The sequence below is a fragment of the Tarenaya hassleriana genome, unplaced genomic scaffold, assembly GCF_000463585.1.
Source record: "Tarenaya hassleriana unplaced genomic scaffold, ASM46358v1 Cleome4, whole genome shotgun sequence".
NCBI classification, from domain to species: domain Eukaryota; kingdom Viridiplantae; phylum Streptophyta; class Magnoliopsida; order Brassicales; family Cleomaceae; genus Tarenaya; species Tarenaya hassleriana.
This window is the reverse complement of record NW_010966881.1, coordinates 4175077-4198695: the sequence shown is the minus strand read 5'-3', so window position 1 is coordinate 4198695 and position 23619 is coordinate 4175077. Positions and strand designations below refer to the sequence as shown.

At 41.7% G+C, this 23619-nt stretch overlaps 8 protein-coding genes and 1 pseudogene across 14 annotated transcripts in view; 5 read left to right on the top strand and 4 right to left on the bottom strand.

Moving 5' to 3' along the window:
- The first annotated feature begins 719 nt into the window (after positions 1–719).
- LOC104824567 (aquaporin NIP2-1-like) lies at positions 720–2715 on the top strand. The gene is made up of 5 exons (XM_010556663.1): positions 720–895; positions 991–1215; positions 2027–2221; positions 2308–2369; positions 2499–2715. Exons 1-5 carry the CDS (start codon positions 794–796, stop codon positions 2713–2715), a joined length of 801 nt encoding a protein of 266 aa, XP_010554965.1. The 5' UTR covers positions 720–793.
- A 73-nt stretch (positions 2716–2788) lies between these two features.
- Positions 2789–4807, top strand: LOC104823906 (pentatricopeptide repeat-containing protein At2g36730-like). Its single transcript, XM_010555695.1, has one exon. It carries the CDS (start codon positions 3233–3235, stop codon positions 4751–4753), a length of 1521 nt encoding a protein of 506 aa, XP_010553997.1. The 5' UTR covers positions 2789–3232; the 3' UTR covers positions 4754–4807.
- Positions 4808–4860: 53 nt separating this feature from the next.
- LOC104823905 (pentatricopeptide repeat-containing protein At2g36730-like) lies at positions 4861–6455 on the bottom strand. The gene has a single exon (XM_010555694.2). The coding sequence runs from the start codon at positions 6442–6444 to the stop codon at positions 4921–4923; it is 1524 nt and encodes a 507-aa protein (XP_010553996.1). The 5' UTR covers positions 6445–6455; the 3' UTR covers positions 4861–4920.
- A 214-nt stretch (positions 6456–6669) lies between these two features.
- LOC104823904 lies at positions 6670–7499 on the top strand. Its single transcript, XM_010555693.1, has one exon. It carries the CDS (start codon positions 6706–6708, stop codon positions 7417–7419), a length of 714 nt encoding a protein of 237 aa, XP_010553995.1. The 5' UTR covers positions 6670–6705; the 3' UTR covers positions 7420–7499.
- A 415-nt stretch (positions 7500–7914) lies between these two features.
- On the top strand, positions 7915–13444 carry LOC104823903 (signal recognition particle subunit SRP68-like). Of its 2 annotated transcripts, XM_010555691.2 has the most exons (15): positions 7915–8028; positions 8340–8573; positions 9145–9251; positions 9433–9499; positions 9592–9702; positions 9930–10125; positions 10294–10379; positions 10450–10642; positions 10926–11037; positions 11209–11336; positions 11448–11654; positions 11753–11862; positions 12253–12382; positions 12642–12791; positions 12867–13169. In XM_010555691.2, exons 3-15 carry the CDS (start codon positions 9158–9160, stop codon positions 13086–13088), a joined length of 1806 nt encoding a protein of 601 aa, XP_010553993.1. In that variant the 5' UTR covers positions 7915–8028; positions 8340–8573; positions 9145–9157; the 3' UTR covers positions 13089–13169. The 2 variants fall into 2 exon arrangements, with proteins under 2 accessions (XP_010553993.1, XP_010553994.1); XM_010555692.1 differs by lacking the exon at positions 8340–8573 and having other exon boundaries at positions 12867–13444.
- A 505-nt stretch (positions 13445–13949) lies between these two features.
- On the top strand, positions 13950–16099 carry LOC104823900. 4 transcript variants are annotated; one of them, XR_773374.1, is made up of 6 exons: positions 13950–14058; positions 14183–14280; positions 14446–14858; positions 15136–15236; positions 15420–15703; positions 15791–16099. XR_773374.1 is itself a non-coding variant. In XM_010555687.1 (4 exons), the coding sequence occupies exons 3-4, from the start codon at positions 14502–14504 to the stop codon at positions 15163–15165; spliced, it is 387 nt and encodes a 128-aa protein (XP_010553989.1). In that variant the 5' UTR covers positions 13950–14058; positions 14183–14256; positions 14446–14501; the 3' UTR covers positions 15166–15412. The 4 variants fall into 4 exon arrangements, 2 of the variants coding, with proteins under 2 accessions (XP_010553989.1, XP_010553988.1); XR_773373.1 differs by having other exon boundaries at positions 15420–16099; XM_010555687.1 differs by lacking the exons at positions 15420–15703; positions 15791–16099 and having other exon boundaries at positions 14183–14256; positions 15136–15412.
- Positions 15875–20047, bottom strand: LOC104823901 (probable serine/threonine-protein kinase At1g54610). 2 transcript variants are annotated; one of them, XM_010555690.1, is made up of 10 exons: positions 19958–20047; positions 18613–19019; positions 18186–18470; positions 17720–18037; positions 17356–17583; positions 17155–17252; positions 16865–16973; positions 16273–16773; positions 16108–16237; positions 15875–16021 (listed from the first exon to the last, which is right to left on the bottom strand). In XM_010555690.1, the coding sequence occupies exons 2-10, from the start codon at positions 18991–18993 to the stop codon at positions 15993–15995; spliced, it is 2079 nt and encodes a 692-aa protein (XP_010553992.1). In that variant the 5' UTR covers positions 18994–19019; positions 19958–20047; the 3' UTR covers positions 15875–15992. The 2 variants fall into 2 exon arrangements, with proteins under 2 accessions (XP_010553992.1, XP_010553990.1); XM_010555688.2 differs by lacking the exon at positions 19958–20047 and having other exon boundaries at positions 18613–19711.
- LOC104823902 lies at positions 19848–21784 on the bottom strand (annotated as a pseudogene).
- Positions 21785–22080: 296 nt separating this feature from the next.
- Positions 22081–23619, bottom strand: part of LOC104823898 (chorismate mutase 1, chloroplastic-like) — a 3128-nt gene continuing 1589 nt past the window's right edge. Inside the window, exons 3-7 of one of the 2 annotated variants that reach the window (XM_010555684.1) lie at positions 23404–23611; positions 23209–23295; positions 22856–22999; positions 22675–22767; positions 22081–22476 (exon numbers count right to left, since the gene is read on the bottom strand). In XM_010555684.1, coding sequence (XP_010553986.1) covers positions 22228–22476; positions 22675–22767; positions 22856–22999; positions 23209–23295; positions 23404–23611 — 781 coding nt within the window. In that variant the 3' untranslated portion in view covers positions 22081–22227. Of the gene's footprint in view, positions 22477–22674; positions 22768–22855; positions 23000–23208; positions 23296–23403 lie in introns of both variants that reach the window. The other variant, XM_010555685.2, reaches the window with a different exon arrangement.

Sequence of the window (23619 nt, the reverse complement as noted above, 5' to 3'; positions counted from 1 at the left end):
CACATGACTATTTAAGATGTTGCAAAGAGCCTTGGAAACGACCTCGTGCCGTTGTTCGCAATTATTTGTTATCGTCATATTATATAGACTACGTTTGTTTGATTCAAATAGAATTTACTTGCTTTTTTTTTTAATTTCAGTTTGAAAAATAATCTAAAGAGTATAGTACAATTGTATAAATAAAACTCGAGATACAATTCAAATTTATGTTATATATTGATTAGATTATTTTTTTTAATTCATTCTCTATTATTACATCCAAATTGTTTTGATATCGATTTTCGCTCCAATTCATATTCTATTCGCATTTAGCTCCATTATGTAATTTTTAAAGAAATTTGTTTAGATTATGTTTTTCGGTTATTTTTCTATTAAACTTGGGTTTAGATAATTGTATTTTAGAAAACTTATACCCAAATGGTTGTTAAATATTTCGAATTTCTATCAAATATGATTTGATTCAATTAAAATCAAACCACACAGGTCCCACCTCAAAGAAAAAACCCAACGGTAAATAATCCTTTAAAAACCTCAATCTGATAAAAGAAATTTCTCTAGTTTTAAAATGATACTCGATATTGCCATAATTGTTTTTTTTTTACGAAATAAGACTATTTAAATATTTTAACGAAAACGGACCGACGGAAAAAATGACACCCGATAAAATAATATATATATATATATATCGTCCTTTTTTTTTTCGTTTTGTCAGAACATTTAATCAAATCAGAGCATAGAAAGCGAAAATGGAAAAATCCCAATAACAAAACCGGAGTACCTAGCAGATCAAGACATGGAAGCTTCATCATCGTCGTCGGACCAAACATCTCATCATGATCATGATCATGATCATAAACCAAACGCGTATTATTACCCTCCTGGTTTCCACAGAAAGGTAAAACATGGGTTTTATATTTTCTGTTTGTTTCCCGAGAAAATTTCGTAACGCACCATGAGAGAAGTTTTTTTTTGTTTGTTTGTTTGGAACAGGTGATTGCGGAGATAATTGCGACATATATGTTGGTATTTGTGACATGTGGGAGTGCTGCAATAAGTGAAAGTGATGAACATAAAGTGTCAAAGCTCGGAGCTTCGGTCGCCGGAGGATTGGTCGTCACCGTCATGATTTACGCCGTCGGTCATGTCTCCGGCGCCCACATGAACCCCGCCGTCACTCTTGCCTTCGCCGCCGTCCGACATTTCCCCTGGAAACAGGTATTTTTCATTACATACATGCATACATACATTTATTTTCGGACAAGTCTTGGTAATAACGTTTTTTTTAGCTGTGATTAGAATTAGACCCCTAATTTGCCCGAACGAAACTTTTAATAGAAAATGTGAGGCGATAAGATTTTGGTTTTTATATCTGTGGATCTCGAATTTCAATCGGATTTTTTGTAAAAAATAGAGCATTCAAGGAATTTGATAAAAAAAAAAAAGGAGATGTTTCCCGATCATTCGAATATAAAAAAATTGGGTAATTTTGAGGGCCTAATATTGTTATTCATTTGGCATTATTATTTTCTTTCATGGAACTCATTTGGAATTTTTACATGTCCTAAAGTGATGATGGACCACAGAATGGGGATGAAAAACGGTAGGAGTGGTTAGGACCATCGGTCAGGTTATTTATATGCATCGACCGGCCCCTCCGTATAGAAATTGACATATCGTCCGTGGATGATAACCGACGCATTGGTTTGGGGGAAATTGAGCCGTATATAATTGATTTTTGATCAATACACATATATGATTATATATTGAAAGAGACCGTATAATTACATATACATATATACGTACATACAATTATTTCTTCAGACAAAATAGTTAATGATGTTAGTGATCTACCCATCACAAGAGCCCATGCATGCATGTGCCCTTTCATCATATGATCTTGCTGTTCGTTTTCAGGAGAAGGGACAATCAAGTAGCGACAATATTAAATAAATCCTGACCACAAAGTAACAAATCCTAACCTGAAAAAAAAAAGTTTCGATCTTTACAATTTTCCGGTGGTGGGTAGGTACCGGTTTACGCGGCGGCGCAGCTAGCAGGCTCGATCTCGGCGGCAGCGACGCTGAGAGTGTTATTGCATCCGATCAAGCATGTCGGAACGACAACACCTTCTGGTTCAGATGTCCAAGCTCTGATCATGGAGATCGTCGTGACATTCTCCATGATGTTCATCACTTCTGCCGTTGCCACCGATACCCGAGCCGTAAAAGAAATCTTTTTTTTTTAATCGTCGCTTTGATCAAACAAAAAGAAGATTTTTATAGAGAATATTAGTTCATGATTATACAGGTCGGAGAGCTTGCGGGCATCGCTGTTGGATCTGCTGTCTGCATCACATCGATCTTGGCAGGGTAAGAAACTGATGATCATAGATCAGATATTTACAAAAAATTTATGATCTTTTTCTTGTAATGATATAAGAAAATTGTTTCCATGTCATTGTGAGAGACTGATGAAAAGCTGGGTTTGATGATGAGCAGGCCGGTCTCGGGAGGGTCGATGAATCCGGCAAGGACCATCGGACCAGCAATCGCTAGCACGTGCTACAAGGGGCTATGGGTCTACATTGTTGGACCAGTGGTCGGAACATTATCTGGTGCTTACTGTTACAGTCTTATCCGAGTCACAGACAAGCCTGTCCCAGCCATTGAGTGCATGAATCTAAAACACGACTGTTCAAATACTCTCTTCAAGTAAATCCCAGATGAAATCTGACACAGAAAGAGAGATAGAGAGAGAGAGCGCTCACAGTTGCGGTAGAAAAAAAAGCCTGTCCCAGCCATTGCTCCGGGGTCTCTCTCTTTCAAGCTTCGTAGTAGTATGAGGAATAACGGTGAACATATCAAAGATGACCCCTTAAACGATTTATAAATAAAGGTGTATATATATATATATATATATATATATATATATATATATATATACACGTAAAAAAAAAACGGCCATTGTTAAGAGAGCGTGTGTTATATTCTGGTGAAAAGTGTGAAATGTATGAATATGTAATGTGATGTTGATGAAGAAGTATGGATGGTTTTGGTTCAGTGACTAATAAGAATCAGAGCTGAATGCATGCATGCATGTATGTATGTATGCATGTATGTATGTATGCATGTATGTTATACTGCTTTTATGAAATAATATGATGGGTGGTGCATCATGTATCTAAATAAGTAAAACGGTAGTTTCTGCATCAGTAGCCAATTTACAGAGCGATATGGTCCGATCTTCAGCTTCAACCGCCAATTTCAGTACTTCAAACTTCGCCTCCAAGAAACACCAGTGTCTTGTCTTCCTCAAGCTCTGTTCCTCCATAAAACATCTCTTGCAAATCCATGCCCAGATCCTCATCTCCGGTCTCCAATCCGACACCTTTGTCCTCAGCGAACTCGTACGTGTCTCCTCCTTATCTCCCGCGAAAGATCTCGCCTATGCACGAACCCTCTTGTTTGGTTCTTTGGATTCAACTCCTTCTACTTGGAATATGCTTAGCAGAGGCTATTCTTCGAGCGATTCCCCTGTCGAATCGATTCGGGTTTACTGTGAGATGAAGAAAAGAGGAATTAGACCGAACAAGCTTACTTTCCCGTTTCTTCTCAAGGCGTGCGCATCGTTTTTCGGTCTCGCGGCAGGTAGACAGATTCAAGTTGAGGTTTTGAAGCTTGGGTTCGATTCTGATGTCTATGTCGGAAACAACTTGATCCATTTCTACGGCTCTTGTAATAAAACTTCGGACGCGAGGAAAGTGTTCGACGAAATGCTTGAGAGGAACGTTGTTTCGTGGAACTCTGTGATGACTTCTCTCGTGGAGAACAATAAGTTCGATTTTGGGATTTCGTACTTTCTCGAGATGATGGATTGTGGGTTTCATCCGGATGAGACAACAATGGTGGTAATGCTCTCTGCCTGTGATGCCAACTTGAGCATGGGGAAATTGGTACATTCCCAAGAGATCACAAGAGGGTTAGAGTTGAATTGCCGATTAGGTACTGCCCTCGTTGACATGTACGCAAAGGCCGGTGGTTTAGATTACGCTAGGTCCGTTTTCGTGAGAACAGATGAGAAAAATGTTTGGACTTGGAGTGCGATGATTCTGGGATTGGCACAATATGGATTTGCTGAAGAAGCCCTTGAGCTTTTCTCGACGATGAGGAAGGAAACGTTGGTTAAACCAAACTATGTGACATTTCTCGGTGTTTTATGCGCTTGTAGCCACGCGGGTTTGGTGGAGGACGGGTACAAATACTTCCATGAGATGGAGCACAAACACAAGATCAAGCCGATGATGGTTCATTATGGTGCAATGGTCGATATCTTAGGACGTGCTGGTCTTCTAAACGAAGCGTACGATTTCATAAAGAAAATGCCTACGGAGCCTGATGCCATCGTGTGGAGGACTCTTCTCAGCTCGTGCAGCATACATCCCGATAAAGACGGTGAAGGAATCAGTGAGAAGGTGAGTAAGAGATTGCTTGAATTAGAACCGAAAAGGGGCGGGAATTTTGTGATTGTTGCTAATATGTTTGCTGAGGCCGGGATGTGGGATGAGGCGGCTAAAGTGAGGAGAGTTATGAAGGATGAGAAGATGAAGAAAATGGCTGGAGAGAGCTGTCTCGAGCTTGGAGGGTCTGTTCATAGATTCTTTTCAGGATATGATCCTCATCCTGCCTTTGTATGCATCTATGAATTATTAGATTTGTTGAAGATACACTTGACAACAATTGATGTGATCTTGTGATCATAAATGATTTCTTTCTGTACTTTGACATCTATACTATATCTATATTGCTTCTCAAACTATTTATAAACCTTAGATTTACAGTAAGATTTTTCAAATATAAGAAAAAATGTGTAATAACAAAACAAAGTTTTAAACTCGTTGAATTGGAAGGTTTCAACTTCCCTTCATAAAAAGGCATTCATAGTTCTTGAGTGCAGGTTCAACCAATCTAGCAACTCATAGATACATACATAATCCGGACGGGAATCATACCCAGAAAAAAAAATGAAGACAGCACCTCCGAGCTCGAGACAGCTCTCCCCGACCATCTTCTTCATCTTGTCATTGTCCAGTACCCTCCTCACATGAGCAGCTTCATCCCACATCCCGGCACCCGCTAACATGTTTGCCATGATCACAAAGTTGCTACTATTTCTCGGTTCCAATTCAAGCAGTTTCTTTCTTACCTTCTCACCGATTCCTTGATTATCTTTATCATGATGGATGCTAAAAGCGCTAAGTAGAGTCCTCCAAACGATGGGACCGGGCACAATAGGCATCTTTTTTACAAAGGTGTAAGCTTCATTTAAACGACCTGCACGACCCAACATATCTACCATGGCACCGTAGTGCGTAATTCCTGGCTTAATCTTGTGCCCGTGCTCCATTTCATGAAAGTACTTGTAACCCTGGTCCACTAAACCCGAATGGCTACAGGCACATAAAACACCAAGAAAGGTCACATCATTTGGTTTCACCGACGACTTTTTCGCCATAACGGAGAAAAGCTCAAGAGCTTCATCAGCAAGTCCGTTTTGTGCTAACCCGAGTATCATCGCATTCCAAGTCCTAACGTTTCTCTCACCCATTCTCGTAAAAATGCACCTTGCATAACCTAGACCACCGGATTTTCCATACATGTCAACTAGAGCAGTACCCAATTGAATATTGATCTCTAAACCTCTCGTGATGACTTGGGAATGAACCAACTTCCCAATGGTCAAGTTGCCAACACAAGCAGAAAGTACAACAACCATTGTCATCTCATTCGGCATAAACCCGCGACTCATCATGCCAAGAAAATACTCGATCGCATAATCAGGCTTACCCTGCTCAACACAAGCGGTAATCAGAGAATTCCACGAAACAATACTTCTGTCAGGCATTTCCTCAAACACTTTCCTCGCACTGGAAATCTTCTTACAAGATCCATAAAAATGAATCAAATTGTTCCCAACATACATATCAGAATCAAACCCATGTTTTAGAACCTCAACATGTACCTGTCTTCCAGCAGTCAGACCGAAACACGAAGCACAAGCTTTTAGAAGAAAAGGGAAAGTGAAATTATCCGGTCTGATTCCTCTCCTCTTCATCTCGTTATACACACACACCGCTTCTCCAGGTGAATCAGTGGATGAATACCCTCGGATAAGGGTATTCCACAAAAACGGCGTGGAATCCGCCGAATGACACAAAAGGGCACGAGCATACCGGAGGTTTTTGCAAGCGGATAGCGACAAGACACGAACGAGCTCGCCGAGGAGGAAAGAATCAGAGTGGAGACCAGATATCAGGATCTGGGCATGGATTTGCAAGAGATGTTTGATCGAAGAACAGAGCTTGAGGAAGAGAAGCAACTGATCCTTCCTGGAGTTCAAATTCGAATAACCGTTGGAATTAGCGGTTGAAACAGAGAACCGAACCATATCATCTGTTATGTCCGAAAGAAATCAGAGCAAAAAAAAACCGTACACTTTTAGACTAACGGGAAGTTGTCTTGACAAATACCATTTTTACCCTTCCCTCTTTTTAAGCGTTGGAATTAACCGCCAATAACCGTCATTAAGCCTTTTTTTAAAAGCAACACATCACTATAAAAGTCATCATTGAACAGTCATTACACTTAATTTCTCTGATTAGTGAATGCTTAGTGTTTAACGAAAAAGCGAAAAAAAAAAACAGATACTATGGAGAAAACAGAGGAAAGTGTCGGAATCAGAGTCTACACGGCGACTCCGCCGCAGAAATCATCGTCGTCACGATCTCCGAAGTCGATTCCGATCTCCCAACTACCGTCCCCCCCTGCCGGAGCCGCCGGCGGCGGAGGCAGAGGCCGGAAACGTCGAATGGTGGCGAAGGGAGTCCAGAAAACGGTATCGAAGACGTCGATGCTCGTCAACTTCCTCCCGACCGGAACTCTCCTAATGTTCGAGATGGTTCTGCCGTCAATATACCGTGACGGAGAATGTAACGGCGTCAACACCCTCATGATCACCTTGCTCTTGGTTCTTTGCTCTCTCTCTTGTTTCTTGTTCCATTTCACGGACAGTTTCAAGGCCGGAGACGGGAAGATCTATTACGGGTTCGTGACTCCGAGGGGATTGGCCGTGTTCATGGCGCCGCCTCCGGCGGCGGAGGGGGAGATTCCGGCGGAGATTCCGGTGAACGACGAGAGGTACAAGTTGAAGGTGAACGATTTCGTGCATGCGGTGATGAGCGTGATGGTGTTCATGGCGATTGCGTTTTCAGATCGAAGGGTGACGAGATGTTTGTTTCCCGGGAAAGAGAAGGAAATGGAACAAGTGATGGAAAGTTTCCCTTTGATGGTCGGAGTTGTGTGTAGTGCTCTGTTCCTTGTTTTTCCGACCACTAGGTACGGTATCGGATGCATGACCACTTGAGTATCTTTCTTCCTATACTCAATAAAAATTTTATTAGTTTGTGTTTTTTTTCTCTTGTAATTCAGATTAAATTAAATATGTTGTTAGCATTTTAGTTTGGATTCTTAATTTAAAATTTTTAATACATATTTTATATTGAATTTTGATTCTGAGTTAGAGTTTGGATTCTTAACATTTTTAGTTATTTTTATTCAATTAATTTATTTATTTTTTTTAAATTATAGAACGCAGTTTTTACATTCAAATGAATGGTTTTATATCCCTTCTTTTACCCTTTGGGTACAAATATTGTCGGACAAAAAACTCTCTTTTAAGTTAGGTTTATATGATTTTGCATTTCCCGTGGAGCTTCCCTCTCAATCAGAGGGTTTCGGTTAAACGAGCCCATACGTGAATGTCGGCCCGTTATGCAGATATCGAAATTGAAAGTAAGAGTTTTAACTTTTAAGGGTATTCGCGAAAACAAGGCCCAAAGGCCGACCACCCCCCCCCCTCTCTTCCACCCGCAATTCCCGTCGCTGTTTCTCTACATTTCCTCTCCGCTCGTTGTTGTCGCCGGACTTGGGCGATCGAATTCTCTGTTCCGGTAACGCTACGAATTTTCTTCAGGTGATTACCTTGATGGATGATTAACTCTTTGTGGTCCTTGAAATGTTTGTTATGATCCTCTTTCTTTCTGCAGTTTTTTGTTTTGGTTCCTGGGATCTTTTTTTCACCTCGAATCAGTTGGATGTGTAGATTCGTGAAACCATCATCGAGTTGATTGGCGTAATATTTGGCTTGAGATGCTTATATCTGTAGATTTTTGTGCTCTTTGCTTTGGGTTGATTTGCTCCGGTGAGGGTTTAACTCCGATGGATCTTCGTCCCCGCTGAAAATCGCTACTTAACTATTTGCTTGATTCATTGGTTCTTGTTAAGATTTGAACTCCAGATTATCAGCAGCAGCTAAGTTCTTGTAATCCAAAAGCGGGACGAGGCTCGTAGAGAAGAAGAGAGAAGGGGGGATCAGTTCCAATTTCGCTGTTCCGTTTTTTTTTAAATAAAAAAACAAACCCTAACCTAATCCAATTTGTTCACTGCCTTCTTCTCCATCCACGACCACCGCCCCACGATCCCTGTCTCTCGTTTGCCTCCAGCGATTTGTGCTCGCCGGTAAGTCGTGTCCTCCTCCTCCTTCTTCTTCGTATTCTCCTCCTCGATTCTCGTCTCGACTCGTCTCTCTCTCTGTCGAAGATGGCCACCTCTCTCTTCTTCTCCTCCCCGCGCTTTGTTTCGGTATAGTCATGTTTCCCGAAGATTTACCCACAGAGGCTCATTGCATTTTCTGCTTCGGGAAACCTTATTCGTGTCTGTATCTGTGTTTGGGTATAGTCTTTTTTTCCTTCGAGTCTATTGTTTCTTCCTCTTCGGGAAACCATATTCGTGTCTGTGTCTGCATTTTCCTTCGTCTTCTCCCCCTCGCGCACTGTTTCGGTATATTCCTCTTCTCCTTCGAGTCTGTGATGTTGTGGGTTACTTGCTCTTGTAATTGCTGGCTTTTCTGCTTAAGCACAAAGTTAGGGTTGCTCTTAATATATATTTCTGCTCCGTACTGAAGAACTGCTGATATAAGGATTAATGAGCTTTAAATTTGACATTTACTAATTCGTTATAAGTATTCAAGCAATTTTCCCTAGTATATTTTCTCTTATTTGTGTGTTGTTTTACGATTCGGATTTTGTAGAACTCCTTGGTCAATGGGGAAGAAGGAGAGCGAGGTATCTTCCATGGAGATCGACGATCTGAAATCCAACAATGCTGACCAGATCGTTCCAAGGTTCTCGATCAATGGTTAGATTTCTCGCGCAATGCAATATTTCTCTGTTGGGTTTTCTGGGTCTTTTTAGGATGATCGGGTTCTGTGTTTTCTAGCCTAATTTCGGAAGTCCTTCCATTTCCTAGTCATTCCTCTGTGCATATACACGCATACACGCAAATTCAGGTAATATAATATTTCATTTGGTTTTTTCAGTTCTACAACTGCTGAAATCTTCTCAGATGCAGCACGGTCTGCGTCATGGGGACTACAGTCGTTATCGGTAGGAACACAAAATCTGAAATTCACTGGCTTATTAGGGTTAGAAAGTATTCAACGATCATCGTTGTTCTGTTCATTTTTTTCGCCGCATAGGAGGTATTGCACTGCGCGGTTGAGGAGGTTGTATAAGTCATTGAAGTTCACTCATGGCCGTAGTAAATACACCCGACGATCCATAGGCGAATCCACTGTCACTGATGTTAGGTATTTCCACTGCTCTTTCATCCTGATCCCATTTGCCAGATGGTGTCACTGAAATTTCTGGGGCAGTTTGATCTTGAGTTTAGCTGAACACTAAAGGTTAGGACAGGTTTGATGCCTATGATAGGCTCACTAGTTGTTTCCACAGCCTGTAGAGACTATGCAGTAGGCGGTAAACTGATATCTCATGCTTATAATTTGCCTAATATTGTGTCATGGATTTAAAATAGGTTTCTTCATGTGGTCTTTTATATGGCGGAGAGGGCATGGAGTCATGCCATGGAGAAAAGACAACTGCCAGATGGTCCAAACGCGCGCCAGCGTATCTATTTGATTGGTAGGCTGAGGAAGGCAGTCAAATGGGCTCTGCTTTTCTCAAACTTATGTTCTATCAAAGCAGACTCCAGATCATCTTTGGAAGCTGAGGTGTGTCTGGAACTCTGAAATTCTTGTTGCTCGTCTATTTAACATATCAAGAGAGAGAGAGGAATATGTGTGCTTCTAGTTTATTTGTTCTTTGTGCAACTTATAGATATCTCCTCTGTAAACACAATAAATGTATTTATCTCTAAGATTTATGTGTCTGATTTGTAGGCCTATGCATCCTATATGAAAGGTAATTTGTTATTTGAGCAAGATCAAAATTGGGAGACTGCGTTGACGTGTTTCAAAAGTGCCAGGTTTGTCCTTGTACAACACCCTAAACTTGCTGTTTGCTAATACTTGTGTCTGAGACGTCTTGTGTGACAGGGCTGTTTATGAGGAACTTGGGAAATATGGAGATCTAGAGAATCAAGTTCTTTGCCGTGAACGGGTTGAGGAGCTCGAACCGAGTATTCGATACTGCATGCACAAAATTGGCAATTCAAACTTGCAGACCTCTGAGCTTCTTCAGATTGGTGAGATGGAAGGCCCATTGGACCTCTTTAAAGCAAAATTAGAGGTAAATGCGAATAATTTCAATCACAAAACATCAACGAATCTTTTATATGCCATCAAAGCAACTGGGTCACTAGAACTACTAAATTTTAAAACGATTCTCATCATTGCTGCACTGCAGTCAATGTTTTCATGTGCTAGTTTCCCCATCCGTTACAAGGGTCTGTCTTCTTGCTTTGACCCACAACCACATATCAAAATATGACATGCATACGAAACATGGTTGCTCCTGAATGTGTTGTCATTGGTTTTTCTTCTTTTAATATGATGCATTGCACATAAAGTAGGCTGCGATGGAAGAAGCAAGATCTCAACAAGCAGCATCTTTAACAGAGTTCAACTGGCTTGGCCATAGATTTCCAGTTTTCAATGCAAAAACCCGGGTTTCAATTTTGAAAGGTCAGATTTACTTCTTAAGCTGACACGTTATTTGAGGTTGACAAAGTCTCTAAACCAGAAAAGGTTAGGTTTTATGCTGACAACCAAGTTCAGTGTTCTGTTTTACCCTTGTTTGTCAGCCTCGGGCTTTGAGGCCACACTGAGGCTTTTATTCTGTTATTATTGTTTCAGCCCAGGAACTTGAGAAGGAGCTCCATGGTCAAACAGCAGGCTCCCTCCCTGCTGAGAAAAAGCTAACCATATTCGATAAGATTTTCTCTGCATACCTTGACGCCAGGAACACCATCCGTAGTGACTTGGTTAGTACAATTTGGGTTCTTTGGAGTGGTTAGGAACTTGAAAGATTGTGATAAAGAAAATTTTCTTTCTTTAATTGATTATTGATGTACTAACGAATGCGATATATTCAGGTGAGTGCAGGAAATTCGGAAACTGTGAAAGATGACCTAAATGGTTTGGATAAAGCTGTTAATGCCATATTAGGACAAAGAACCATCGAACGGAACCAGTTGTTGATTAACGTTGCAAAGAGTAAGCTGAACAAGAGACGCGATGACAAAAGTGAAAAGGTCACTAAGCCTGAGGAGCTTGTTCGGTTGTATGACCTTCTATTACAGGTGACCACCACTCACACACTTGTTTTTCTTCAGAAATGTTCTTTTCGTTTTAAATAAAAAGGGAAACCTTGTACGTCACTTTTTTCCTTTTTTGGTAGAGTGTGGCCGATCTCTCAGATCTTATCAGCTCAGGAAGAGATAGGAAACCTGAAGAGATTGCCTTTGCAGAAGAGTGTGAGCGAAAAAGTTTGGCCTTCCGTGCTGAAAGGTTCAACTCTCCCCACACTTTGCTTTTCTCATTCTGGGTACTTAAGTTTTGGCCTGTCATGATCTTGTCACATGATGCTTGATCGAAGTTGCGTAGCATAAACCCCTGTAATCCTTTTTCCGGTTCCTAGTTCATGCTTCATTATTACAATACTCACATATGTAGGACTTCCAGTCATCTTCCCACATTCTTCTCCGCTGTAAGTGATCAAGAGAATAATCATATGGGCATATGACCCACTTGTTACACAAAATAGGTGTTTTTAACTAACAAATTCCTGGCACCTGGCTTTTGCGAAAATAGTGCTGTAGGATCTCTATAGATTGGTCTAGTTTTTATTTCTCTTCGTTGAATTCACAAGTCATGTGCTTTTGGAATTATTTTTTCCAGGTGTTTCTATTTGGCAAAGTCATATAGTCTAGCAGGGAAGAGAGTTGAAGCATATGCCTTGTATTGTCATGCTCGGTCTCTTGCTGAAGAGGCCCTACATCAGTTTCAAGGTTCAGCAAGTCACGATGAGGTATATATGCAAATCTCGATGTTAGCAGTACGAAGTTATGATCTCCCCTACGAAGCATCTTATTCTCACTCGATAGCTTCTGCAAGTTGGTTGTTACTGTAGGTTTCACAACGATTTAGTTTTTTTTTTTTTGGGGGGGGGGGATATATATATATCATACTACTACTTGAGGAAATTTCAAGCCATAAGTGTAACTGTACTAGAACATACTTCAAAAAAAAAAAAGAATTTGACCAACATTTTTTTTTATAACTTGCAGGTAGTGGTCCAGGAACTGGAAACATTATGCAGAGAAAGCAGAGCTAACTGTTGCATAGAACATGCACTTGGAATTATGGAGGCGGAGAAAGCTCCTGAAAAACTGTCAAAGAAAATCTCCTCTATATCACTAAATGAGACAGTTGCAAAGGTAACAACCGTCTTCTGTTGTTTTATTGTTTTCGAGCTCTAATGGCTAACTAACCTCGGACGCTATCTGGTTCAGGTGGAGGATTACCTTTTAGACAAACTTGATGTATATGAATCTGCAGTCGGTGATTCGAACGTGAAAACCGCAACAAAGATTGAACGGTTCCCACCTGCGTTCCAGTCTATACCGCGTAATCCAATAGTTCTAGACCTGGCCTACAACTGCATTGATTTCCCGTCCATTGAGAACAGGATGAAGAAAGATGGGAAGAGCTTCCTTGGCCGCTTCTGGCGCTAAAGTTGAGCTTCTTCTCCTGCTCCTGGGTTATGCTCTCCCTGTATTTGCGAGGAAAACAAAATTTTGGATCATTTCATAACAGCAGACATTTTCCTGTGGCTCTAACCCAAACCACATCTGAGAATTCTGTTGGTTCAAAAGATTTTTTGGGGGGGGGGGGAATCAGAGTATAGACTGGGATTGCAAACATTAATTTTGGGGATTTAGACACTGCCATTTTTGAGGTAAAGCAGAGACCAGTACCGCCTCCTTGAATACAAATGAGAGAAAGAGAACATGCTTCAGGTACTGAAATCTCTTTGCACAACTCTTTTTTTTTTTAACCTCAGAAAGATAGATAGATTTTGAGCTACGTATCCATAATTGCATCCATCCCCTTTCTTCGGGCCGACATTTCTGACTCTGATTCAGTGCCGTGGATAATGTCGGAACCTGTCATGTCCCTTAGGGACAGGATATTGCTTCTCTCTGTATATCTTTGCAGGTAGCCATTTTTGGTCGAACTCACTCTATGCAAAATCCTGATCGGTTTAAACGTACCCTCAAATGTGGTTAACCGAACCGGTTTAAACCGGTCTTGATTCGGGGTGCTACCCCGATAGTTATTCCTCAATCTGCTCCTCGCCTTCGCTCTCTCCAGTCTCTGTCCATCTCAAGAACGGTCTTTAAGCTTCAATTCTATAAAACAATAAATCGATTTCATAACATGTATTTAAAGCTGGCCTCCAAAATCCGATCCAACCGCTGAAGAGTTTCGCGATTCCCAATTTTTCATTCCGTACAGCCTCCGCCTGAATCAGAGGGTTTCGGTTGAAGAAGCCCAAAACCTAGGCTCATTACATGTGAATGTTGGCCCAGCATGCATAAATCGAAATTGAAATTGAAATGTGGTAACCTAATTCCCCTCTCGATCGCCACCCCACCCCTCTCTTGTCTCTGCTTCTCTCTCTCTCGTCGGATCACGCCGACGGTAAGTCTCTCTTTCTCTTCTTCTTCTTCGTCTTCTCCTCCTCGCGCCGTTGTTTCCCTCTCGTCTTCTTCTGTCTTGTTTCCACCAGTTCATTTAATCTCATACTCCGAATTTTCATCTGCAGTAAAAGAATCCCTCTGTTCCTCTACAGCTGCATCAGTCCGTGTAGCTGACGTTCGAGGCCGAGGACAAGTCTTGGTGAGGACAGAATTTGTTTTCCAGGTTTGATACAAAAAAATCCATAACATCCAATCAGATTTTGTTTGTCTTCTTTGCAACAAGTTTCTGTTTCGTTTTGGAGATTATTTCTTTCAGGTTGAGTGCTATTCGATTAGCATTTTTGTTCATCTGTACGAATGAGGAGTTTTGCTTCTTTGTTCATCGCAGATCTGTGGCTGTGAGTTCATTTCTCTAAGTTTGCTATTAAAGAGTGAAAGTCAAGGATGTTGAAGTTTCTATCAAAAGTAAGAATCGAGTTCAATGCATTGGACCCTCGACTGGCCTCATGCATGGAGTTCTTGGCTCAATGCAATGCAACAAAGGCCAAAGAATCGAACCCGGCTTGCCAGGTCGTGGTCAAACGCCGAACCGACGATCACCCACCACAGATCCATGTGACTTTTGTCAATGGGGTTGAGGAGGTCTTTGATGCGACGTCAACCTCGGCTCAGTCCATCAGAAAGATGATTCTGGATAAGGGTCAGTATCTTGAGACCGAGCAGATGTTCCGTGAAGCGGGAGAGCAGTGGCCTGTCATCATCCCGGGCGAGGAGCTTCACCAACCGGCTCCTGGTGTCAAGGTTCGTGCTTTGCTTCCGTGCATTGTGTTGTTCGTGTTCTGCACGTATAGAATGTCAATAACTGCACTAGATTTCTCGTGGGATCCAAAAGGAGAAGATTTTGAGTAAATGAAATCAATGGTTGCAGAATGGATAAATGTAGAACATAAATGTTTGAAGCCTTTTGTTTTACTTGTAACATCAAATCAAGACCTTTGCTAGTGTCATGTCTTTGTATTGTTTTTACGTTTTTAGTGTTGTACAGAAATTTGATGTCTCGGAGATTGTTATTTTGCAGCCTAGGAAAGCAGAAGAGAAAAAGCAGTAATGCTGCTGCATTGCCCCTTTCCAAGATAATCACGTGTAATCTTGTTGCATGGCCGGTCTAGCTTCCGAACCGTAAGATCTTACTCTGCACGAGACTCGAATTCTCGATACAGTTGGAGAGATTTGTCTTGTTTCCTTCTTTTCATGAAACAGAGATGTCTGAGCTTTGATCAGATGCTGCTTCCGAACTCGTACATTGTTACAAACCTCTCTCTGAAACAAGTTGATGTCTGAAAACAGTTCAAACTCCTGCAGATCGTAGATTTGAACCTAGATTGTGATTTAGGACAAACTCACGAACATGGACAGATTAAGGGCAAAAGGGACATCAGAGATGGAAGCCAAGGAAGAGCAAAATTTTAGCTATCTCAAGAAGAAAAGATGGATACCTGACGGGACGTGATCTGAGGAGCGGAATAGTTTATTGGAGCCTTGATCAGAAAAAGAGGTTTAGACAAAGATATCCGAAAGTCGAAGCAACAAGACACCATAGGAGCGAGCTTAGAGGACAAAGACGGAGAAATGAAGGACTTTCCATGGTCTGTCTTTTCGTAACATTATCTACAATCTGATGATAATGATGATGAATTAGTTCAAAAATTGTCAATGGTTCCTTCTCCGTGTAGGGGTGGGAATAGGTTGGATATTATCTGGTCAATAAAGATGAAACGATATAAGGAGGGCGAGGCGCCGGAGATGAAATGGTGAGATGCCAAAAACAAATTTTCTTGTATTTATACGTATTTCCTTCATTGATCTCGTCGTATAACAAAGAGCGGAGCCGAAAAAAATAATGGATAAGAATTCTCTCTCCTGACAACTGTTGTTTTAGTTGTTTTGTCTTCGGTCATCTGGTTCTGCAAGGAAACCGAAGCCAGTTTGGTTAGAGAACCGGCTTGGTTATCAGAAGAATTCCGGTTTAATCCCGGTTAATATTTTTCACCTCTTTCGAGCTGTGATTTTTTAGCGGCTCGTCGGATACGGCTTTCATTCCTTAGCAATAACTCATCGATCTTGTTCGATTGGAAAACCAACGGTCCTGATACGCTCTGTATTCCCCAGTGTAAATGTTCCTGAGCACAAAACCAGAATTGTCAAGAACACTTACCAAGTTGTTTTTTGGAGAGTCCTCTCTCTGTTCATTCACCAGACCATGACTCAAATCCAGACCAGACCCATCGTGTGACCCACGCCGCTCGGCGATCCGACTCAACGGCTCGCTAGGAACCGCCAAAACATGACCACCACGATGGGCACGGTCCCGGCCTTGCACCTTCTTCATCGATTCCTCATCATTGTCATTCAAGCTTAACCCGAAAGTGTTCTTGGCAAAGGCAATGCTCGTTCCGCTCAACTGGCTTCTCGAGCTGGGCTGGTTGTAGGTCAGAGTAGAGACGTTGTCGCTGTTCTTCCGTCTTTTCGTGGCCCATGCAAACCCGCTGGCTGGTGCAGCGGTTTGGGAATTGTTCAAGTAGAGGTAGTAGTCGCCCTGTGCCGTGGTGGCTGCCTCAGATGGTGTCTTGTCAAAGGGTTTGTCTTGTTGTGCGGCCTCTCTTCCTCTGCGTGTATTGCTGCTCTTATGCGCAAATGGGTTTTCTTCTTGCATCTCCTGCAAAACCGTAAACGTCGAAACTTGAATCTTGGAAGAAACCCAAACGAAAAAATGTACTGAAGAGTTGCAAACACAGAGAAAGAGAGACCTGTCTCGAAGGTTGTTTAGAGTGAGTCTTTGGTTCGGGTCCCGGTTTTTGTGGTTTCCTATGTTTCCTACCAACTCCGGAATCTCGCATCTTCATGCTGGCTTTTTTCCTGTAAGAACGAAGAAACACTTTCGAGTTTGAGAAATACTACTTCCCGAAACAAAGAGAATAGTCTTGGGAGTTTTCGGATTGATGTAAACAAAGCTTAGGAAGATGTATGCATTTAGGCAGGTGAATCTGAATAAGCTTCATGAGTTTTATCTTGAAACAGATAAAGATTAGATCTTTACCTCCGCAAATCTTCACGATGTTTAGCATCTATCTCCTTGTTAGGCGGATATTTTGGCAAGGACGATGGATCACAGGCATAAGGCTTCGTTAGAAAGTACTAGAAAATGGAGAAATGGGAAATCAGTTAGAAACTTGGGGTGGTGAAACCATGGGAAGTGACGGATAAAAGGTCAAGAACATCATCGGGGAAGAAGAATCACCTCTGAATTAAGTGCTGAGGAGGCAGTCCCACGTTTCCCGGGTTCTATCGAGAGAAAAGTTTCTAACAAATTCACAGCGTTTACTGTGAATTCGCTGCATCGATCTCGAAGGGTGCTCTCATAAGTATGCTGTGGCTTGAACACAGTTGCTTGAGGAAGCTTGCACTTTTTCCAGAAGTCATCTGGAGGAGATCCACAGAGTTTGTAGATCTTGTGTAGCTGTTCGATCTGTGAGCGGAAAAAAGGTTAAAGATCGAAACTTTAGATCAATGGAGGTTAAATCCCATTAGGACAATCATATTCTCATGCTTCCATTAAAGAAAATGCTGCATAACATATTATTTAAAGCACGCAACCTCCTTACCTCGGTTCTGCCCTTTAAGATAGGCTTTCCCATGAGGATTTCGGCAAAAACACAGCCCACGCTCCACAAATCAACTGAAACCCTGTAACTCATGGATCCCATCAGAAGCTCAGGAGCACGATACCACAACGTCACCACACGGCTAGTCAGCTGGTTCTTGTTTCTAGGTGTGATTATATTTGCCAGCCCGAAATCTCCCACCTTCAAAATCCCTTGATTGTTTACCAAAATGTTCGATGCCTTAATGTCCCGATGTATCACACCTCGTAAATGACAATGCTCTAGTCCCAGTAGTAGCTGCTTCATATAACACTTGATCTATTAATGTAGAAAGAAAAAAAAGATTGTGAAACTCCATCCAGCTTGAAAGGACCAAAAATCACTAGCACATTTAGTAAATGGCTCTGTCTAATGATTCCAGGTACTTGAAAAATATCAACTGAGAACCTAATATGGAAAAATATACCTGTGACTCCGTGAATTTGATGTCAGGACTGGATGATAAACCGGAAAGATCGTGTTCCATATACTCAAAGACAAGGTATATGCTGCTGGACATTCGTGACGTGATTATGCCCTCCAATTTAATGATATTAGGATGGTCAAGTTTCCGTAAAATGAGAATCTCCCTTGCCATGAACTTAATGCTCTCTGGTTGGAAATTATCAAACTTGACCTTCTTCAGAGCAACCATCTTACCCGTTTCTACTTCCCGTGCTCGGAATACACTGCTGTATGTTCCTTGTCCAATCTATATAGAGTTACAAACATCATCAACACGCAAGAAAGGAAAATGTTGCTGAATATTGCATATCATCCCCCAATCGGATTAGGCCAAAGTCCTTTCATCCATGCCTGAACAAAAAAAAAAGCAAAGCGTTACTGGGCAGTACCTTCTCCAACTTCTCGAAGGCCTCTGCCCTGAGGGGGACCCACCCATGGACAGCCTCAGCAGCGGCGGAACAAAGCCAGGCAGGCCACCCGGCTGAAGCCTGCTCTGCCTCTATGTTCCTATGAGACAATCCGGAGACCAGGCTCACACCGGTCTTCAGATCAGAACTCCCTGATTTCTTGGGCTTTCTCGAACGCCTGATGTGGCTGTCTTCATAACTCTCCTCCAACGAATGATCAACAAGACGGTGGTGGTGTTGGCCTGATGCATTTTTCGAGGAGAAGCCAGAGATCATGCCCGGGGCATTCTCCCTGTCATGGACAGGGGGTGAGCCATTTGGGTCCTCCAGACAGGCAGTGCTCTTGGAGCTGATGCAACCCATTCTTCAGAAAATGGTTTCCGGAGGAGCTGAGACCACCAACCCAGATCCGGAAACGGGTCAGATATGGGGATTCAACCCCACATTAGACCAGGAAAACCAAATGGGTATGCATACAAAAAGAACAAAGAAAACGAGGAGGAAAGAGGGGAAAAAAGAAAAGAAAAATCACATGACAGAAATATTAATAAAGAAAATTCTCTGTTTGTTGTCTTTCTTCTAAAAGAGAGGCATGGGGAGGCTGCGAAACACAACCGCTAAAAACAGAGAGAGAGAGAGAGAGAGAGAGAGAGATTTGTGGGACCAAAAATGGGTGATCTTTTTCTTTTTCTTGTGCTTACAAAAAAGAGAAAAAGACAATATTTAGCCGTTAGAAGTGAAGCTCTGTACATTCACCATTTTCTCTGTTCCCTGTCTTACAGAGAGGGAAGCAGAGCTGTTGGTGACGGCCGGTAAAAGCTAAATTCATTTCAGGTGGATTAGTTAGTTAATCTATCAAAGTTGTCCATAAAACATTAACTATCAAGATTTTTCAGTAAAATAGACATCCCGACAAGACACTATTAATTCAATATTATATGTACACATGCGATTAGGTATATATTAATGTAAACATATGAGGTTAGATGGTGGTTTTAGTACTAAAGCTAATTAAAGCTTTATATGATAATTGCTCCTCTAATACCCTGCTTTAAAGGTCTTCTTCAGTCAAATGGAACTTTGCTTAAATACACATTCGGCAGCAGAAAAGAAACTCACGTTCATGCGTTCTGTTTGTATCAAGTTCATATCATTTTTACTTAATTTCCGCATACAATATGTGACATTCAATTTAATCAATTAAATTGATCCTTAGATGGCATAAAGTTGTGTTCTTTCAAGAAAATAAGAACAGATTTCCAACAGTACACTACAGCCATCTCAGACAAAACAAGAACATACATGGCTAGAGGAAGAAGAAACTTACAGTTTGATCTCAGAGAAATAAGTCGAAGAGACAGCTAAGCCTTCCATGTCATGTGTACGGACAAGTCTCTGCCTTGTGCCGGGAGATTCAAGCCAGCAGAATTCCAGGTGGGAGGACTTAGACTCAGCAGCGCTCTTTGCGATATCACAAGAGTATCCCATATACATGCCTCCTGGAAACAGTGTTATCTGGTATCCTTCCTCGAATGTAACCAAGTTATTGGATCTTGTGCCCACCCAATGATGTTGAAGAAATATCCTGGTTCACATTAAAGCTATATGATCATCAAATATCAAAAAGGGTAAATGTATTAGATATTGGATACCTGAACCAGCTGACCATTGTCATCCATCTCAAGAACAGAAGTGGTATCGGTATCAGCTATCGTTGCTCCGTAGACACTGCTACGTTTCGTCAATGACTAACCTTTCCACGAGCCAAGAAACGGGTTAATCCTTTCTGCATCATCCTGAAACAGAGGAAAAGACAAAATCTTGAATGTCATTAACATACATTTGTAGAAGGACATTCAATGATTCAAGTGCTCCTGTTTTTCAGTTAAACTTGTACGAGGACAACTCTTTGTTATAAGCTTTGTGTAACAGCTACAAAAAAGGATCACCTTAAAATTGCCGAGGGCAGGATGAACGAGAACCCGATCCCCTCTGTCTTCAAGGAAAACAAGAAGCATTTCCAGAAAGCAAGAAGCATCTCCGTCTTCTGAGAATACAAGCAGTTTTCATTAAGTATAAAATGAACCAAATGAAAGATTTGCCCCAAAATTGAGAAACTAACCTCAGTTATTCTTCTTCAGTATTGCCTTCCCCTAGCACTCCCTGCCTTAGAACTGTCTCCAACATTCTAGCCGTTTGATACCTCAGTGAAAATGCCCTCTCATTGGGAAAAAAATCCAATCTGCAGACTAAGTCATGATGGATATCTCTAGAAAAAAAAGACATGAATAATATATATACTCAAAGGTAATAGCAAACAACTCTGCACCAGACAACAACATCAGACTCAGAACTCAAATCTTGAGGAGTTAGAGCAATGCACCTGCTGTGAACATATTAGTTTCTTTTATTTTGTACTCTACCCATTCAGGCTCCTCCTCTTCTTCCGCTATCGAAGTGGTGGAAGGCGGTTGCTTTATGTAGAGGCTACAGAAACATAACAGAGGATTAGCAAAGGATACAGACCAGTTATGTTATGCAGACCTGAAACATTTCCTGACGAAACCTTTCTCAAGTACTCAAAGGGACAAGAACTTCATTCACATGAAACAGTTCAGATTTGCTCCAGAGTCCAGATTCACCCCATGTCATCCACCATATGTAGGGCGAATCTCGTATGATTTATACATCATTTCAAGTTCATAAAGTTGCAAAATTTTTCGTTGCAAAATTCCCTCCATAAAACCAAAGTCAATAGAATTCATAATCAAACTCATTCCCAGCGAAGCACAAAGCAATTCCTTCCAATAACTCAGGAAAACACGAGACACGCTAAAACCATCATACGATTGATTGAGGCTGATAAGCTCATCTTCTCCATACGACCTAACCGAAAGCAGCGTATCGATCTTATGCAACAGATACCCATCACCATCAAATTGCTGCAACCCAAAGGCAAAAAAGGGGGAATTTCTCAACAAAGCCAACGAAAACTGGAAAGACCCAGGTTCGAGATTAGAGTTTGTAAGACATGAAAAGACCCAGTCCATCTTCCGCTATTAATATCGAAGAATCGGTGCAGATTGTCGATGCTCATCACTTCATTGGTCGTCCCCTGGTCGCCTTCTTGGACCGCCTTCGGTCTAATCACGGTTCACCGGGCTCCATAAGCCCGGAGCAGAGTCGGGTCGAGGAACCTGGGTCGATTGAGAATTCGGGACGGGATGGGAGATTTGGTTACTGTAAGAAGAGGAAGTGGGCAAGTGACTGAAGAAGCAGCCACGGAGGGAAAACACAAAACACTCGGGATCCTGTGTTAGGTGTATCTGATCGTGAGAGACTATTTTCGTTTCTAGACTCTCACTGCGTGTCGTTTTTTGCGTTGTTTCCCACGTCTTAGCCAGAAAACGGCAAGCAGTTCTGGTAAGTTGAGTTGAAAGTGAAACAGCATGGAAACAAACCAGAAAACACTACTTGCAAGCTTTTGTACAATAAAAAAAACAGACATCACAGCATAGGTGTGTGTAACTAATTTACATTCAAAGCTTCAATCTTTATTACCAGAGACACACTTTGAGTCTGTATGTACTTTTTCAGTCAGTCGAGTCTTCTGAGCAAGTACTCGACCTGGACCTCCTTTGTCAAGGGCATGATCCAATCTCCGTACAAGTCAGCCACCAAGCTCGGGCTGATTTTGTACACCGGAGACTCTCTCTCTTCCTCTTCTTCCTCTGCCTCATCCAGCTTCACTTCTTGCCCGTATGTTCGAGCTTTCATCTCTACTCTCTTCTTGATGGCCTCTTCCACTGTCGGGAATGTCAGCATGTCCATTAGTCTATCCCTGTCCTGAAACGCAAGCATTGCAACAGAGATTGGAGAAGCCCGTCCAGTCAGTAAACCGTGTAAGGAAACGACCTCTGAAATTGAAGTTTCGGTTTTTCCAAAGAGAAGAAAGCCGAAAACTTTATGTCAGTTGACACCTGGGTTCGGGTGTGGTCTGTTTCTAGAAGCTAAGGGTAAGAGAGATGAAATCATGAAACCTACTTGTGCTTTTATGGCGAACTCATATGCATCGGGTGAGGTGAGGAATTTCGCCTCCGCTACGAATTTCCCGTAATGGATTCTCTTCGAGAGAACCTGCAAGGACACTTCAAAAGCTCCATGAGTTTGTCCTGCAAATGTGTGATCAGAACTTCGAAATTTGGCAGGTATCTGAAGCTGTTACCTGAACGCAAATTGTGTCACAAACAGCTGTTGATCCGTAATTACCGTCATCCCCTTTCTCCACCAGTCGCGGGACGAGGTCTCGGAAGTACATGTTCCACACCTTCTTGTTTAAGTTGATTGAATCAGTAGCAGAGTGTAACACCTATTAGATTAGAGGAAATATATGACACGTTAATATTAGCATGAAACTTAAATGATACTAATCATCTAGTCAAACAAGGAAACCAAAAGATTAACCCAAAAAATTGTCTCGGGATACTCAGATTTTGATATACTCCGTCGATTTTGAGAAACAATTCGATATGTCTACTTCCTGGGGGGAAAAGAGAAATCCAGATACTATATAAGCACCTTTGGGTACTGTAGAGGTGGCAATATAGGCTCTGGAAGTTCATCTGGGAAGAACGGATGCTCATCAGGGCTCTTGTACCTGCCAACCTAATCAATCATCAAGAGAAAACCAAGTATATCATTAAAAAAAACTGAGAATACAAATTTTTTCGAGCATATGTTCCATAGAAACCATCTTCACATGTGTTTGTGTACCTTAGCGTGAAGCTTTTCAGTTCCTTTCACCATGTACTCAACCAAAGAGCCGTGGAAACCATCCGTTTCGAAAGCAGAAGGGTCGTAAGTATCAGCATTATAACAGTACTTAGCTCGCTCCAAGAGACTAAATATAATGCTGTCCTCTTGTCGGATTAAAGAGTTGCGTATACCCTCGAGGGTCAAGCTCTCGCTTTCATCCACACGACTCTTTCC

What these genes read in the sequence shown, in the direction of transcription:
- LOC104824567 (XM_010556663.1), top strand. Translation starts at nt 794, where the DNA reads ATGGAAGCTTCATCATCGTCGTCGGACCAAACATCTCATCATGATCAT. An exon ending in GACATTTCCCCTGGAAACAG is followed by an intron (nt 1,216 to 2,026) that starts GTATTTTTCATT and finishes GGTGGTGGGTAG; the next exon opens with GTACCGGTTTACGCGGCGGC. An exon ending in TTGCCACCGATACCCGAGCC is followed by an intron (nt 2,222 to 2,307) that starts GTAAAAGAAATC and finishes ATGATTATACAG; the next exon opens with GTCGGAGAGCTTGCGGGCAT.
- LOC104823906 (XM_010555695.1), top strand. Translation starts at nt 3,233, where the DNA reads ATGGTCCGATCTTCAGCTTCAACCGCCAATTTCAGTACTTCAAACTTC.
- LOC104823905 (XM_010555694.2), bottom strand. Translation starts at nt 6,444, where the DNA reads ATGGTTCGGTTCTCTGTTTCAACCGCTAATTCCAACGGTTATTCGAAT.
- LOC104823904 (XM_010555693.1), top strand. Translation starts at nt 6,706, where the DNA reads ATGGAGAAAACAGAGGAAAGTGTCGGAATCAGAGTCTACACGGCGACT.
- LOC104823903 (XM_010555692.1), top strand. Translation starts at nt 9,158, where the DNA reads ATGGGGAAGAAGGAGAGCGAGGTATCTTCCATGGAGATCGACGATCTG. An exon ending in ACGTGTTTCAAAAGTGCCAG is followed by an intron (nt 10,380 to 10,449) that starts GTTTGTCCTTGT and finishes CTTGTGTGACAG; the next exon opens with GGCTGTTTATGAGGAACTTG. An exon ending in TCTTTAAAGCAAAATTAGAG is followed by an intron (nt 10,643 to 10,925) that starts GTAAATGCGAAT and finishes CACATAAAGTAG; the next exon opens with GCTGCGATGGAAGAAGCAAG.
- LOC104823900 (XM_010555687.1), top strand. Translation starts at nt 14,502, where the DNA reads ATGTTGAAGTTTCTATCAAAAGTAAGAATCGAGTTCAATGCATTGGAC. An exon ending in AACCGGCTCCTGGTGTCAAG is followed by an intron (nt 14,859 to 15,135) that starts GTTCGTGCTTTG and finishes GTTATTTTGCAG; the next exon opens with CCTAGGAAAGCAGAAGAGAA.
- LOC104823901 (XM_010555690.1), bottom strand. Translation starts at nt 18,993, where the DNA reads ATGGGTTGCATCAGCTCCAAGAGCACTGCCTGTCTGGAGGACCCAAAT. An exon ending in CCTTCGAGAAGTTGGAGAAG is followed by an intron (nt 18,471 to 18,612) that starts GTACTGCCCAGT and finishes AACTCTATATAG; the next exon opens with ATTGGACAAGGAACATACAG. An exon ending in CATCGTGAAGATTTGCGGAG is followed by an intron (nt 16,974 to 17,154) that starts GTAAAGATCTAA and finishes TCGTTCTTACAG; the next exon opens with GAAAAAAGCCAGCATGAAGA.